The sequence below is a fragment of the Tenrec ecaudatus genome, chromosome 13, assembly GCF_050624435.1.
Source record: "Tenrec ecaudatus isolate mTenEca1 chromosome 13, mTenEca1.hap1, whole genome shotgun sequence".
In the NCBI taxonomy this organism is placed as follows: domain Eukaryota; kingdom Metazoa; phylum Chordata; class Mammalia; order Afrosoricida; family Tenrecidae; genus Tenrec; species Tenrec ecaudatus.
The window spans coordinates 77977447-77992629 of record NC_134542.1 but is presented as its reverse complement, the minus strand read 5'-3'; the positions used below and the strand labels follow the sequence as shown (position 1 = coordinate 77992629).

The window sequence follows — 15183 nt, the reverse complement described above, 5'->3', positions numbered from 1 at the left end:
GTTATCATATTGCTGATGTTGGCAGAATCCTGATATTTCCGATGCAAGACACTAAGCTGTCTTTGCTTTCAGCCATCCTACCATATGCTCTGATCCCATCACATCTCATAAGCTATGTAGGTTTGGGCCAGGACCATTCTTGGATGGAAAACCTCTAAGAAATACCCAGCTGCCACAAGAAGTAATGCGGATAACGGAGGAGAGTGTGCTGCCAGTTCGCTGTAAAATCAGTTTCTCCAAAAGAGCCTTAAGGGCAAAGTTCTAACTTAAGTTCCCTAAATTTCTGTACATTTTTAGTATTATCATTTAACGGCAACCCCCGAAAAGTAAAATATAGTTTTATCTTACTCTTTCATGATGTAGTCACCCTTGCCTTTTTCTACTACTTACATTAATATGTAGTTTTAGATCACTGACTATTATTAGCTCTGGAATTTGATAGAATTCCGTAACTGTAAAAATAAACAATAATTCTTGAGGGTATGGTTTATTGATGAATAACTTACATAAACTGATCATTTCAAAACCATTTCTGGCTTCTTTATGATACACAGTTTAGCCTTTCTAGTAATAGAAAGGTGTTTGTTGTTTTTTTTTAGAAAGGTTTTTCTGTATTAAATTTCCACCACTGTTCTTTGTTACATTATTGTTGATTATGTACTTGATTTTACAAATTAATTCTGGTTTGATTAACAACAAATAAAAAAGACTAAATAAAAATCAAGTAAACTTTTAAAAAACCAAGTCAACTTGAAAAATAGGTACTTGGCAGAATATTTTAACAATTATGTTTTAATTGTTACACAGTATATATTTCACATTGCAATCCTTCTAAACTCAACTGAAATACTGTTTCCAGCCTTAAACATAAGTGTAAATTAAGCATTTTTAGCTTCATTTTTAATCAGGGTATTTAAAAAATAGATCTTTAGTGAAGAAATTGTACTGATGAAAATGTTTATGGAATAATTCTTTAAATAACCATGTGAAACATTTATTAACTTTTAGAATTGATTTAAATTTTCTGCAGCACAATGACTCGATTCGAGATTTTTTCTGAATCAGTCTAATGTGGTATTCTTGGAATATTAAAATTATATAGAGCACTGATCTACGCAGAATACTGACCTAAGATGCTGAGGGAGTGAGGAAAATTCATGACTGTTAGTATATCTGGGTTAAGTAAGGTAGCCCTCGGCTATTCAGTACTTGTCAATGCAGGGAATACACACAAATATGTGTGTACATACTTAACTTTTTTCTTTAAGCTAGATGATTATGTTACAGAATTCCTTGTTACTCTATATTCTGTTTGAGTCGTTAACACTGATGTGTATGTCAGTATGCCATTGTATAGTCTATTATTATTATCACAAAACTTTTTAAGGATTCACAAAACCTAAGAATGTAGCAATATACTAAGAAAGTGTACATGATCACACACATGTAAATTTAGGTCTGAATTTTATCAGCTGCTAAAAAACCCTGCATTATATGTCTCCTGGTAATACGACTTTTGCTTTTCTCTCTTTATGTTCTTTTAGGATCCCAAACGCCATTTGGAAGAACATGTGGATGTGCTCATGACTTCAAATATTGTCCAGTGTTTAGCCGCTATGTTGGATACTGTGGTATTTAAATAAAGCCGTGTACAAAGCGAACCGTGATACTGGCAGTGTCTGTTCCTCTATTGTTCCTACTGCTCAAAATCAAGGGACCTCTGAAGGTGTATTTGGTTAAATGTAAGACATCTGGCATCATTTGCAGCACTGTAACACCTTCGGTCTCAGTTGTGCAATTACTTCTGTTTCTTTAGTCAGGGTCTTTGCAGATTCCAAAGTTGTACAAGAATACATCAAAATGGACAAATTTTGTTAAGTTCCCATTTAATATTGGAATAAATCAGTAACACAAATATATTTTGATTGTTGCTTACACAATAAAATACATTTACAATCTATGTCTCCTGAGGTCTTTTTGGCACTGGGTGAAAGGGACAGAATAGCACTGGACAGTGCAGCAGAAATCTCACACAAAGATGTTTCCCCTGGCATTTAAGGTCATATCAGACTGGAAATGTCAAGGTGATAAGCCTTCACAAATTTAAAATGGTGGCCATTAATGAGTGGCTTCCTTCCTCATTAGTGAGGAATCTAGCAAACGTTGACATGACGTGGGTTTTTACTAAAAGCATATGCCGGAAGTTATGCTCAGTATTTGCATATCATTCCGGATCTCAGAGAGGGCATACACGAGGGGGCTTCAAAAACTTCACAGAAAAATGGAAGGAATCAAAAGATGATAGAATTTTTTTCGCAAATTTTTCAAAGCCCCTCTATGTAAAATTGAAGGGGGGAGCGTCTCAAAACTTAAGTAATTTAGTATTTAACAAAAATATCTTCAGCTTACCGTTGTGAGATTAGGAGGTGGCTGCCGAAAACTTAAGTAGACTTTCAGCTCACTCAGTGGAAAGGTAGACAATTTATCAATGCAGGATAAGAAAAGTATGCTTAATGTAAGTACAATATCACGAACACATAAGCAATACTTTTGTTACTGTTTTCTCATTTTCTTTACCAAGTAAATTTAGGAAGGAGCCAGTTATCTAATAGGAACAAAATTTAGCTAATGTCACTTTTCACAGACCTTACTCCTCAACCTCCTAAGTAGATACACCCAATAATGCTCATAGTGCAACCCCAAATTGGGGGACATCAGAAGAATATGACCAAAACTATGGACCCAACTAAACATTTAATTCATCATTCCTTGTGGAAATATAGTGGACATAGTTCTAAGGGTTTATTAAGGAAAGGTTTGTCTTTGGCTTTTTTTTAACTTCGTGCTAAGAAGTTAGGCTTGATTGTATGGCTGATGGGATCAATTGCATCAGTGGCCAGCTGGAATAGTCCCTGGCTCTTACAGCACTGTTAAAAACAGAAGCGGTGAAGATGAATTAAATTGCCAGTGGCTTTAGCCCTGCCTTTTTAGTTAAGTGGGAAAAGGTTAGCTGAACATTTCTTTGCTTGTAGTTTCTTCTTTAAAACCTAGTGGTATATTCGTATGCTTTAGTTAGAACATAAAAATTTAAATTGTCGGGTATAACAGGTAACCACTTACCGTTAAAATTTAAGAAGCTGGTAGTACTCATTTTTTGCTGAATCTGAACAGGTTAATGATTTTCCCTGTATGCATTAGGGCTCTCATTGATTGCACAGATACTGTTGATTAGAGCTCAGTATTTTTTTCATGCAGTGTCTTAGGCCTTTATTAAGGCCCAAAGGCCATTCTCCACACTCAGATTAAAAGTACTTCTGCCATTCTCAACTCTCAGATTAAAAGTACTCCCCCCCCCCCCATTAGCCCCCTGAGAGTATTTCAGGAAGGAAGATAGCCACAGAGAAAGTTGCTGGTAGACCAGACCCTGCCCTTTGCCCTTAATTGGTTTTTCTTCCCTGGACTCCCTGCTTCTCTCATTTGCTAATGAAGACATGTCCAGTTTCAGAATCTTATCAAAATTCTTCCAAGTCAAAAGCTGATGGTAAATTTAAGTCAAGGGTGCTCAGAGAGTCCAGTGAATGAATGCCTCTGTCTTATACACGGTTCCTTGAGCAGCAAGCAGCCTGATGCCCCAGCCCCACCCCAGTTAGTGAAGGGATTTAGTTAATCATAAATCGTTAAACCTAGCAAGGTGGCAGCACATCTGTTTATTCATCTAGCAGCAGAGTTAATGCAGCACCTGAGCCAAAACCCCTGCTTAGAGGGCTGGACAGTAAGGACCCTACTTTGCTCTTAAACTAGCATGAGCCACTGAAAGCTCAGCCATTACCATTCAAAGTGGGATCTGCCTGGCCCAGCAGCTCTCTTCTGGGAGCTCCGTATGTATACAGATTCAAGCCCCACCCAGACCAACATAATCTGAAATTTAATAAGATCTTGGGGTGTTCTGTGTGCGCTGTTCCGTAGAAGTAAGGGGCCGGCAGGCGGGTCAACTAACTGTTCAATTTAAGTTCAAGGTTTAGTTTATATGCCAGGGGCCACAGAGTGGTATTGGTAACCCAAAGTGGGCGGAGTGCGCATGTATCTCACTCTAATTTATGCAATCCCCTTTATAACTCTGGATGGCGGTGCACTCTGCCCTGAGCACCTTTCCATGTCATTGTAGTACTCTTAAAATAATAAAGCTCAGGGTCGCGGAAATGGCAAGGCCTTGAAAGGAGCGGAGGTAGAGGCTCATGCTTTCGCTACAGTTATCAGTCCCTTGGCGGCAGCAGAAGTGAACCTTCCAGAAGCAGGGAAAGGAGAGGTACTAAGGAGCAGAAGAACTCATGACCGAAGAGAGGGAGCAGGGCAGTGACCAAAATTAGAGCTAAAGTCGCTCGGAGGTGACTTGGCAGCAGAATATACAGGCAGAAAAATGAACCAAATAGTATCAGAGTTACTTTCCCCTGCCCCTCAGCGCAACCTCTGAAGGCTCTGCTTCTTTATAAAGCTTTCTGGCCGGGAGCTGAGGTTTGCTTTCGAACGGGAAAACGGGTCTGGCTTTATTTTTCTACCAGAGATTTGTCGGCTTGAGTCTGGGACATCTGGTCATCAACCTGTCCAATGCAGCAGCGCCTCCCGCACCGCACCGCGCCTTGCTCGCGGCACCCTGCTGGAGGCGCAGCTGGTGCCCTCTGCAGCCCAGGCGCCGAGCCCGCCTCCCGGGCGCAATCTGGACCGAGCGCTGACCCACCGAGGCACGCCTCTAAAAATGTACTCCGGCGGAGAGCTGCGGGCCGCCAGATCGAGTCTGGTTCCTTCCTCTCGGCCAGTGCCCAGGACCCAGCGCCCCAGCGCCACCCCCACTGAGGATGCTGCCCGGGTTCGGGGAGGACCGATGTGTTGGGAAGGCAGGGAGGCTCCATTCGGGCAAGGCGCTTCCTCGGTCTCCCGGGTGGAGGCTTCCTCGGCAGCTTGTCAGGGTGCTTGCTGGGGAACCCACTCGCAGACACTAAACAACGAGTCCGCAGCCTGCGCGCATCAGTGGGCCGGGGTCCCGGCACCCAGCGCGGAGGGGCGGAGCGGAGTGGGCGGTGGCCTCTGGCCGGGCAGCGCCCCGCCTGACCTGACCGCGGGGCCGGGGACCGAGCAGGCTCGGGCGGCGCTCCTCCTCCGCCAGCCTGCGCCGCGCGGCGCCGGGCACCGGGGAGCGAGCCGCGGGAGGGCAGGCCGGCGGGTGCTGGGCCGCGCGAGCCTCCGGTCCAGGCCGGGAGCTGGGCTCCCCTGGGACCTGTCTCATCTCCTGCCCCTACGAGAGGCTTTGGACCTCGGGCGCTGTATTTGTGCCAACCTCTTTTTGAGCCGGTTCTATTCTTCATTTTCCCTTGAATTCGTCCTCCTTTAAAAATTTACTGGCAGGGATTCTTTCTCTCCCCTTCAGATTATATAAACATTACACACACACGTACACGCGCGCACACACACCCAGTCTTCAGTCACGATCATTGTGTTGACACCACTTCCACCCCGGGGCTCCAGATCAGCACTTCTGGCGACCCCATTTGCACGGGGACTGGGCCTCTCTTTTGCTGGCGAGGCTTTGGATCGGTGGCCAAGGCGGTCCCTGGGAGAGGGCACCAATGGCGCCTGCTCCCAGTTAGATGCTCTTCAGACCCTGCCACGGAGCTCACGGATAAAACATTTAGTAAAGACCCCGCCAACAGCTCTGCAAATGCACTAAGGCACTCCAGCCCGGCAGCTTGTGATTATTTAGAAACTTAAAAAGGAGATCAGAGGTTGTCATTGTTTCTGAGCTCAACCAAAGAAACCGAACCTTCTCAAGGTGGGCGGATGGGTGGGTGAGTTGCTGCCTGTCGCCCCCATCGCCCCCTCCCGCTCACTTCCCTCGCGGTGGCTCTCGGCAGCGGTGGCTTATTTATTTATGTATGTGGCTAAAAAGCGGGGGCGGGGGGAGGGGGGACGAGGACACGCAGGATCTGCTCACAAAGGACCGGCTCAGGTGTTGTGTGCTTTTGTGTTAACTGGAAAAGGCAGACTCTGGAACTTTTACAGGGCAAGAAGAGGCCACCGGCTCGAGCTTTGTATACTTTGCACTTGAAAATCGTTACATTCAACTGAATATTTGGCTCATTCAGATCCGAAAAGTCTCCTAGCGGCGTCGAATCCTTTCCTCCGCCCCTCGGTTCGAAAGGGAGGGAGGTGGGGGGCTTGGGGGGGGGGCGGAGAAGGTAGGAAAATGTTCAGTAAATTGCACGTCTTTTGAATCTTCCGAAAGCAATGGTCATAAAGCTTAAAGGTGACGCCGCAGGGCTCACGTAAAACCAACACATAGCCCCCCACCGCGCGCCCCCACCCCACCCCCCAAGCCAACAATAAAATCATCCCCATCAATTTGCCAGGATCGTCGCGACCAGGAGCCAGGTGATTATCCTAATTAATGTCTATCTAATTAAATTACTGTCAGCAGTTAACCAATGGCAGGAGCCGTTTCATCGGCTGCACAAGCAGCAAGATCAAAAGTGAGCCTTTTCTGATTGCTGCATAGTGTCAATTGGCCAATCTCTTCTCCCAGCGAGAAAAAAAAAGTAAATCAAACCTTGGAGAAGCATTTGCTGGTTGAAGTGCTTTCGGCGTGGTGAGGGGTCTGTGGATTTCTAGTTTATGAGAAGTAGGACTGGCGAGCCCAGGGCCGGGAGGGCGAGTGTGCAGGCTCTAGAGCGATGCAGCTGGAGCACTGCCTCTCTCCTTCTATCATGCTCTCCAAGAAATTTCTCAACGTGAGCGGCAGCTACCCACACTCAGGCGGATCCGAGCTTGTCTTGCACGATCATCCCATTATCTCGACCACTGACAACCTGGAGAGAAGTTCACCTTTGAAAAAAATCGCCCGGGGGATGACGAATCAGTCAGATACAGACAATTTTCCTGACTCCAAGGACTCACCAGGGGACGTCCAGAGAAGTAAACTCTCTCCTGTCTTGGACGGGGTCTCTGAGCTTCGTCACAGTTTCGATGGCTCTGCAGCAGATCGCTACCTCCTCTCTCAGTCCAGCCAGCCCCAGTCTGCGGCCACTGCTCCCAGTGCCATGTTCCCGTACCCCGGCCAGCACGGACCCGCGCACCCCGCTTTCTCCATCGGCAGCCCCAGCCGCTACATGGCCCACCACCCGGTCATCACCAACGGAGCCTACAACAGCCTCCTGTCCAACTCCTCACCGCAGGGCTACCCTGCGGCCGGCTACCCCTACCCACAGCAGTACGGGCACTCCTACCAAGGCGCCCCGTTCTACCAGTTCTCCTCTGCGCAGCCCGGGCTGGTGCCGGGCAAAGCGCAGGTGTACCTGTGCAACAGGCCCCTGTGGCTGAAATTCCACCGGCACCAAACGGAAATGATCATCACCAAGCAGGGAAGGTAATGCACGCTCGGGGGTGGGGGGGTGTCCGCCGCGGCGGCTTGGGGTTCGGGAGCGGAGCGGAAGGCGCGGTGGGGCAAAGCCCGAGAAGGCTCCTGCTGGAGAAGGGGGCAGTGGAGGGATGGATGGGGCCGCCGCAGGGATGGGGGTGGATTTCGCAGTGTGAACCCGCGGAGCCCGCTCTGGGAGGGCTGTCGGCGGCCAGCGAGCCCGGGGCCGGGGACCCCGCGCCGCCCGCGGCCCGGCTGGGGGAGGGCAGCCCCGCAGCCCCGCCGCCCGGACCACGTTCTCCCCCTGGGCAGGGCCACCGGGCCACCCTTCTCTCCCCGCGACTGCGGCCCCACTTTGGTTCTGCCCGACAACCCCTTTACGAAGCCAGCAAACCTTCGCTTTTCTACGTTGTGATGTGAGAACAAGTTTTTGCTTTGCTATCTGGCGCCGAGCTTCTTGCATTTAATCTTTAACGTTTATATTTTTGCTCTTCTTGTTTCCCCCCCCCCCTTCATTTAAATAGGCGCATGTTTCCTTTTTTAAGTTTTAACATTTCTGGTCTCGATCCCACGGCTCATTACAATATTTTTGTGGATGTGATCTTGGCGGATCCCAATCACTGGAGGTTTCAAGGCGGCAAATGGGTTCCTTGCGGCAAAGCGGACACCAATGTGCAAGGCAAGTCCTTCCAATTAACACGTTTTCCTGACACGTATTTAGGTGAGAATGATTAATTAAAGCCTTTGTGGACTGGCTCGAGCGACTTTTAAAACGATCGGCCAATGACTTCTACAAGGAAACCAGGGGGAAAGGGGGACAGACGGAGCCGCGAGAAGGGGCAGGATTATGCAAAAGCTATTTTCATCATCCCCAGTTAATAGGAAGAAAGCGCAGCCGAAAAAGCCCCAACTAATGGGCCTCACCTTGTGTGTGCGTGCGCGCGCGCGCGTGTCTGTGTACACGCGTGTGTATTTGTGTGTGTTCGAGGTGGTAAGGATTTGGGACAGGGCAGTTTGGGGGCATATGTAAACAGCGTATTTCTTTCTCTAGGAAATCGAGTCTATATGCATCCGGATTCCCCCAACACGGGGGCTCACTGGATGCGCCAAGAAATCTCTTTTGGAAAATTAAAACTTACTAACAACAAAGGAGCCTCAAATAACAACGGGCAGGTCAGTGGCTCGGGCGCTCGCTCATCTTTTCCATCATACACATACACACACGTATCTCCCGTTAGTTTCAAGGAGCATGCGAAATTGGATGCACATTTCTCGAATAAGATTTTTCTTTTAAAATCATATTTCCACACTCTAAAATAAGATTACGCATATAAAGTTGCTTTCCCCGCCCTGCGTCCAATCCCTGAGTTCCTGACCTTCCCAAACAAAAATTCTTGGTTGATTTCGAGAAGAAACCCTACAAAGAGCTGCAGGTTCTGAGAATCCTTATTTTTTCCTCCGTAAACGACAAGCAGTGGGGGCTGGCAGACTGGTGGCGGAGCGGGGAGGGGGGAGGTCAGGTTCTGTTGGCTCCGGGTGCAGGTGCTGGGCGGCTCTAGGTTCTCGGAGGTGGGTGGCCCGTCATCTCCCCCCCAGCCCCGCGGCAGCCACCGGGGCCTCCCCGGACCGAGCGCGCTAACTCGCCGCCGGGCGCTCCCCTTTCTCCCCGCGGGACAGATGGTGGTCTTACAATCCTTGCACAAGTACCAGCCCCGCCTGCACGTGGTGGAAGTGAACGAGGACGGCACGGAGGACACCAGTCAGCCCGGCCGTGTGCAGACATTCACCTTCCCGGAGACACAGTTCATCGCGGTCACCGCCTACCAGAACACCGATGTAAGGAGCCGGACCCGGCGCGCGGCGGGCACTGTGCGGCGCTGCCATTCTCCGGACCCCCGGCTGCCCGGGCGCGGCACTCCCCGCGGCAGGGGGAGCTGGCCGCCCCGGGCTTTAGCTCTGTGGGCCTGCGAGGCTCCCTCCCTGAGTATCTCTGAGCAAACTTTTCCTGTTTGTCTCTGAGGGGAGCTCCTGGGCCCGCCTTGGACTGACCGGGATTTCTAGGGCCTCTTGTGGTCCTCAAGTCAGAGCAAATTAATACCTATTTTGAGGTTGCAGTGCAAGTTCTTCCCTTTTGAAAACAAGCATAGTCCCATTACTCAGCCCACCCCCTTGCGTGTTATTCTTGGAAAGCTTGGGCATTATCTTAAAAAAAAAGTAACATGTAGTCTTAGAAAGGTTGGCTGAAATGAACAAACATCAGTGCTCAGGGAAATCAAAAGAACACACATATGTAAAAAGTGCAAAATACGCACTAAAATACTCGCTGCTTTGAAATGACTTCTGCAGCACCCAGTCCACGTTTGCTAAGTTTCCAAAACCTGACTCACTCTCACGGCTGCTGCTGATGTGAAGCGACTGATGCTTTGGTTTGCTTTACTTATCTGAACCTATCAGGAACAGAAACATGCTTTTATTGTAAATCCAATCTGATTGGGAGGTGCACTCGTGGAATCCTCCGGTTGTGTATCAAATGGAACCAACTTTTAAAATATGTTGAAACATATAGACCAGTCAGCCATTTGGTGGTACATTCAAGTTCCACATAAAGATTTTTGTCCGATTATGTGAGTGCACAGTGTGTAAAAGTATTTTTCAAACGTGCATTCGCAGCAATTGAGAATGCACTGGAGCTCATTGAGTCTTAGTAATGTGAGCATATCCTTCTGAACATTGATGACACTTTTTCTTCTTCTCCTACATCTGTGATCTCAGTTTTTGTAGTGAGGAAAACCTTGTTACTTAATGAAGTTGAAGGCTCTCTCCAGCCTCTCTATAGAGTGGCAGTTCATATATTCTCAAAGAATCCTCCTATACAGTATTAGAGCTCACTCCCTCTCTCCCCCCCTTCCCTTTCCCAGATCACACAGCTGAAAATAGACCATAACCCTTTTGCAAAAGGATTTCGAGATAATTATGACACGTAAGTAATTTTGTACCTTCCTTCTCAACTAGCTGTGCAGTTGGGCTTTCGGTGGAAGGTGGGTTGTTATGTTGCAGGCTTGGGGAACCTAGAATGTGTGAAGACAGGTTAGGTGTCGGTTCAAGGTTTTCCTTTTTGTCAGTTTCCTTTCTCTCTGGTGACCTTCTGACTTGATCCTTGTGGTGTGGGCCAAAGTTTCCTGCACCTATATTTGGCTTTCCTGTGAAGTACCAAGTTATTGCCTGGCTAGTTGGAGGGGAAGCTGTCCCCGATTCAATTCTGTGGTGCAAGAGTTGTATGTGGCGCTGCAGATGCTCAGCTCAGATTGCCTGTGTCTGGAACTGGCCCTATTCTGCCTGAAAGTGCATGTGGCTCTGGCAGTTGTTAGTCTCCTTGGCATATGTGGCTTTTATTTACCCATTCCCAAGTTTGGTGCAATAGGATTTCCGGTTCAAGTTTACTGGCCTGAATGAGAAAACAACAACGAGCACCCACCAAAGGCCAGCGTGGGAGCAGAACCGCTGTGACGGTGGTTTCAGGCTTTAGGAAGGACTTGGGTGTTATTGCTGAGCATGACTTATATTCTTTTGTCTTTTGAATCTAGTAGGTGCATTTTTCTTAAACACGTTGGTTACCTTTCCTCCAAACTCCCCTTTCTGTTTCCATTGGTTTTCTGTCAAAAGACTGTTCTCTGGGGTCAGCAGTAAACGGAAAGCTCTCTGGGCCTGTTCTAGCGTTGCCACTCAGGTTCCAGGCACAGTGTCTGAGAGCGAAGAGCGCTATATAGCAAAAACTGAATCTGGGTTGTGTGTGTGTGTGGTGGGGTGTCTCTCCACTTTGTTCTGATCATAAAAGGAAAGGGTACATAAATCTTCATTTGACTGCTTGGGATACAGATATAAAGTTGAAATTATCTTTGATGACGGACAGATGAAATGTATGGAGACACAGAGAAGTGGCTGTCTCTATTCCACCACCAACCTTCCCACCTGAGATTTTATAACAAATTCAAAAGAAGGTCATTGATAGTACTGCCTATCATCTTATGTATCATGCCAAAGCAGTCCAGAGGCAGCCAGCCTCTCAGTGGGATTCCCAGTACAGAACCCTGGGCTCCTGTAGTCCTCACCATCTAAAAAGGTGGGCCCAGCACTGTACAAAGTGTGTGGCCCAGGAGACCAGACATGTTGGAGGAACGTCCTGTTGATTTTGAGCTTTTAATTCAGTTGTGAACATCTGTTCAAAAGCATTTTATTTTGCACAAATCAAGTCAGTAATCCCAAGTGAGTTGGGACCTGGATGGGCATGTACCATGGATCTTTTGCAGACTGTTTTTTTTCCTTTCAAAAATATGGTGGTGGTAAGCAGAAGAGATATTTGCTCCTTACTGGTTATGTTCCCTTCCTGCCTCTTTTCTCTGACACTGGAATTAAATTTCAGTGTGGGGTGGGGTGGGGGTGGGGATTTAGGGCAGTCAGCAAAATAGAAGCAGCAGAATCCTCCACCTCTAGCCGTTTTCTGTTGGAAAAGTCTGTTCAGAGAAGACTTCCTTTTGATTCTTAATTTACTAGGTGTTTTTTCATAAGAAGCTGTTTTACCTATACAAGCAGATTCATTCGATTTGTGGAAGCCAAGAAAGAGTGATTTATGATACCCGCCCCCTCCCTTTTATGTTCCTTGCCTGGGCAAGGTTCAAGTTTGGAAACTGGGGAGAGATGCAGGGCACTGGGGCACTGGGCGGTTGTTTTGCTACTCACCAGGGAATCTTCTCCCCAAAGGATTAAGGTCTGACAAGAAGGAGGCTTTCTTTCCAAACAATCTGTTGAGTTGAGATTAAAACCTTAAAGTGTGAGTTAAATAGAAAGGGAGACGTGTATGAGAAAACATCTCCTATCAGTCCTCACCCAGCCCCTGGTTCCCTCTCCATTCCAGTAGGATTTGCTCTGTTCAAGGTCTAAGGTATGATCACTGTACTTATGGAACTTCCCGTGGCTTCAGTTTCTTCACCTGTTAAGTGGGGTGATGAGGCTGTTTTGGAGGGTTAAAGGTATCGGTGTAGGTACAGCGCTGGGCAACAGTGTCCAGCACATAGTCACACTGCATGAAAGTGGAGGGTTGCTTGGGGGAAGTCTATACGCTTCAAGTTCCAAGCTCCCCGCCATTAAGTCAATTCTGAAGGAAAGGGCAGGGTATAGGCCTATAGGATGACATAGAACTGCTCCCCCCACCCCTGGATCTCCCAGACGGTAACTCTTTACTAAATGGAAAGCCTCATTTTTCTGCCGCAGAGTGGCAGGGGGTTTCAAAATACTGACCTTGCGGTTAGCAACCAGCCCAGAGCTTAACACACTAAGTTTCCAGGGCCTCTGACAGGGTAAGCTTTTGCCCCAACGTTTTGAACAGTCAAGCCTCAAAAACTGGGGCTGAGGGTCAGAGTAAAGAACACCTTTTCTTTGTGAAAGAATGTTCCAAGCTTGGGTTGACTGCTTTGTTTCCAAGCAGGGATATGTAACTGTATTGGTAGAAGCCAGGGTCGAAGGTTCTGGAAGCAATAGACAAGAAGTTCTGGGTCTCCTTCCAGTAACAATCCTTGGGACTCAAAAGATGAAGAATGGCCAGTCATTGATGGGTACCACCCAGACATATGTGTGTGTGTGCATGCGCGCGTGTGTGTATATGTGCATGCACACCCCACCCGCAGTTCAAGTATCAGTAAGTAGGAGGCAAGAGAAATCTGAGCAAATGGTAGAAGTAGGGGTTGCTTTCTCTCTTTTTTTAAGGCAGAGAAGATACCTTGTTTAAAAATCCACTCAGACACTTTCTTCACACAGCAATGGTCCACTGGGCAAATAGCGCCCTGTTCCCGGGGTAAATCTGCCTTAATATTTATACATCTGTTAGAAAAACACTATACTTCTCTGTTCCCTAACCCTTTGGTGAGAGAGCAAGAGAAGAGGCAAGCCTTCCTCTTGATGCTCTGTGTCCTACATAGAATAGACCCACAGGGCCTCCTACAACTCTCCCGGGGAGCTTGCAAGTCTGCGTGTTACCCTTTCCTGTCTCCCTCCTGGACAGCAGGTTGCAGTTGGCAAGGGCGGAGGGAGGCGAAAAGTGGAGGTGGTCTTCCCTTCTGCCCCCCCCCCCACGAAGGGACCTCTGCGCCACTCCTCGGTTATTTCTTTCTCCCCCCTCCCTCCTCCGCAGGATCTACACGGGCTGCGACATGGACCGCCTGACCCCCTCACCCAACGACTCGCCACGGTCGCAGATCGTGCCCGGCGCCCGCTACGCCATGGCCGGCTCTTTCCTGCAGGACCAATTCGTGAGCAACTACGCCAAGGCCCGCTTCCACCCGGGCGCGGGCGCGGGCCCCGGGCCGGGCACGGACCGCAGCGTGCCGCACACCAACGGGCTGCTGTCGCCTCAGCAGGCCGAGGACCCGGGCGCGCCGTCGCCGCAGCGCTGGTTTGTGACCCCCGCCAACAACCGGCTGGACTTCGCCGCCTCGGCCTACGACACGGCCACGGACTTCGCGGGCAACGCGGCCACGCTGCTCTCCTACGCGGCGGCGGGCGTCAAGGCGCTGCCGCTGCAGGCGGCCGGCTGCACCGGCCGCCCGCTCGGCTACTACGCCGACCCGTCGGGCTGGGGCGCGCGCAGCCCCCCGCAGTACTGCGGCGCCAAGTCGGGCTCGGTGCTGCCCTGCTGGCCCAACAGCGCCGCGGCCGCCGCGCGCATGGCCGGCGCCAACCCCTACCTGGGCGAGGAGGCCGAGGGCCTGGCGGCCGAGCGCTCCCCGCTGCCGCCCGGCGCCGCCGCCGAGGACGCCAAGCCCAAGGACCTGTCCGACTCCAGCTGGATCGAGACCCCCTCGTCCATCAAGTCCATCGACTCGAGCGACTCGGGGATTTACGAGCAGGCCAAGCGGAGGCGGATCTCGCCCGCCGACACGCCCGTGTCGGAGAGCTCGTCCCCGCTCAAGAGCGAGGTGCTGGCGCAGCGGGACTGCGAGAAGAACTGCGCCAAGGACCTCGGGGGCTACTACGGCTTCTACTCGCACAGCTAGGCCGCCGCGGCCGGCCCGCACCCGGCAGCCCTCCCGGCCCTGCCCAGCGCCTCCTGCCCCGACCCCACCGTCCACACCGCCTCCCTTCCTTTGACCCGCCATCACCGTCTGCAGCGAATAAATGCAGGTCTCCGAATAAATGCAGTTAACTTGATTTTAACTTTTTTTTTTCCTTTCTTCTGTTTCCTGCCCAGCGCTCTCGGCAATGAGCTCACGACCTTCAACTTTGCGGTCAACCTTTTTGGTTTTCCTCCTTTCTCTCCCGGGAAGTTATCTTCCAAACAATCCTCCCCCACCCCCACCAGCCCCTCCTCCCCCAATGTCTTTTTCTGACCTGCTCCTCTTTCTTGTAATGAAGTACTTTTCCTTCAGGAGACCTGGGCCGTCCTGCCAGGCAGCAGCGATTCCCACCCTCCGTGTCTGGGCCTCCCCATTAACCATAGGATGTTGACTCTAGAACCCGGGCCCTCCCAGGGCGTCCTTCCTTATCCCCGAGTGGATGGATGATGGATGGATGCATGGATGGATGGATGCATGAATGGATGGATGGTAGGGATGTTAATACTTCTAGTGGAACAAAGCCTGTGAAATGATTGTAAATAGTCTTAATTTATTGTAACGAATGGCTAGTTTTTATTCTCGTTGTTGAGGCACAAAACCAGTTCATGCTTAACCTCTTCCTTTCTTTCTTCCCTTCTCTCCTTTCTTTCTCTCTGTTCTGTTTTCTTTCTT

At 49.4% G+C, this 15183-nt stretch overlaps 2 protein-coding genes across 2 annotated transcripts in view; both read left to right on the top strand.

Annotated features, from left to right (window-relative positions):
* PSMD14 (proteasome 26S subunit, non-ATPase 14) overlaps positions 1-1960 on the top strand; it is a 98504-nt gene extending 96544 nt beyond the window's left edge. Inside the window, exon 12 of the mRNA XM_075529551.1 lies at positions 1545-1960. Within this exon, the coding sequence (XP_075385666.1) occupies positions 1545-1643 (99 nt within the window). The 3' untranslated portion in view covers positions 1644-1960. The remainder of the gene's footprint in view (positions 1-1544) is intronic.
* A 4762-nt stretch (positions 1961-6722) lies between these two features.
* TBR1 (T-box brain transcription factor 1) lies at positions 6723-14451 on the top strand. The gene is made up of 6 exons (XM_075529953.1): positions 6723-7414; positions 7930-8084; positions 8457-8578; positions 9083-9241; positions 10324-10385; positions 13590-14451. Exons 1-6 carry the CDS (start codon positions 6723-6725, stop codon positions 14449-14451), a joined length of 2052 nt encoding a protein of 683 aa, XP_075386068.1.
* Positions 14452-15183: the final 732 nt, after the last annotated feature.

Excerpts from the sequence above, each read along its gene's own strand:
- TBR1 (XM_075529953.1), top strand. The coding sequence starts at position 6,723 with ATGCAGCTGGAGCACTGCCTCTCTCCTTCTATCATGCTCTCCAAGAAA. Across the intron at positions 8,579-9,082 it reads CCTCAAATAACAACGGGCAG|ATGGTGGTCTTACAATCCTT; the intron begins GTCAGTGGCTCG and ends CCCGCGGGACAG. Across the intron at positions 9,242-10,323 it reads CCGCCTACCAGAACACCGAT|ATCACACAGCTGAAAATAGA; the intron begins GTAAGGAGCCGG and ends TCCCTTTCCCAG.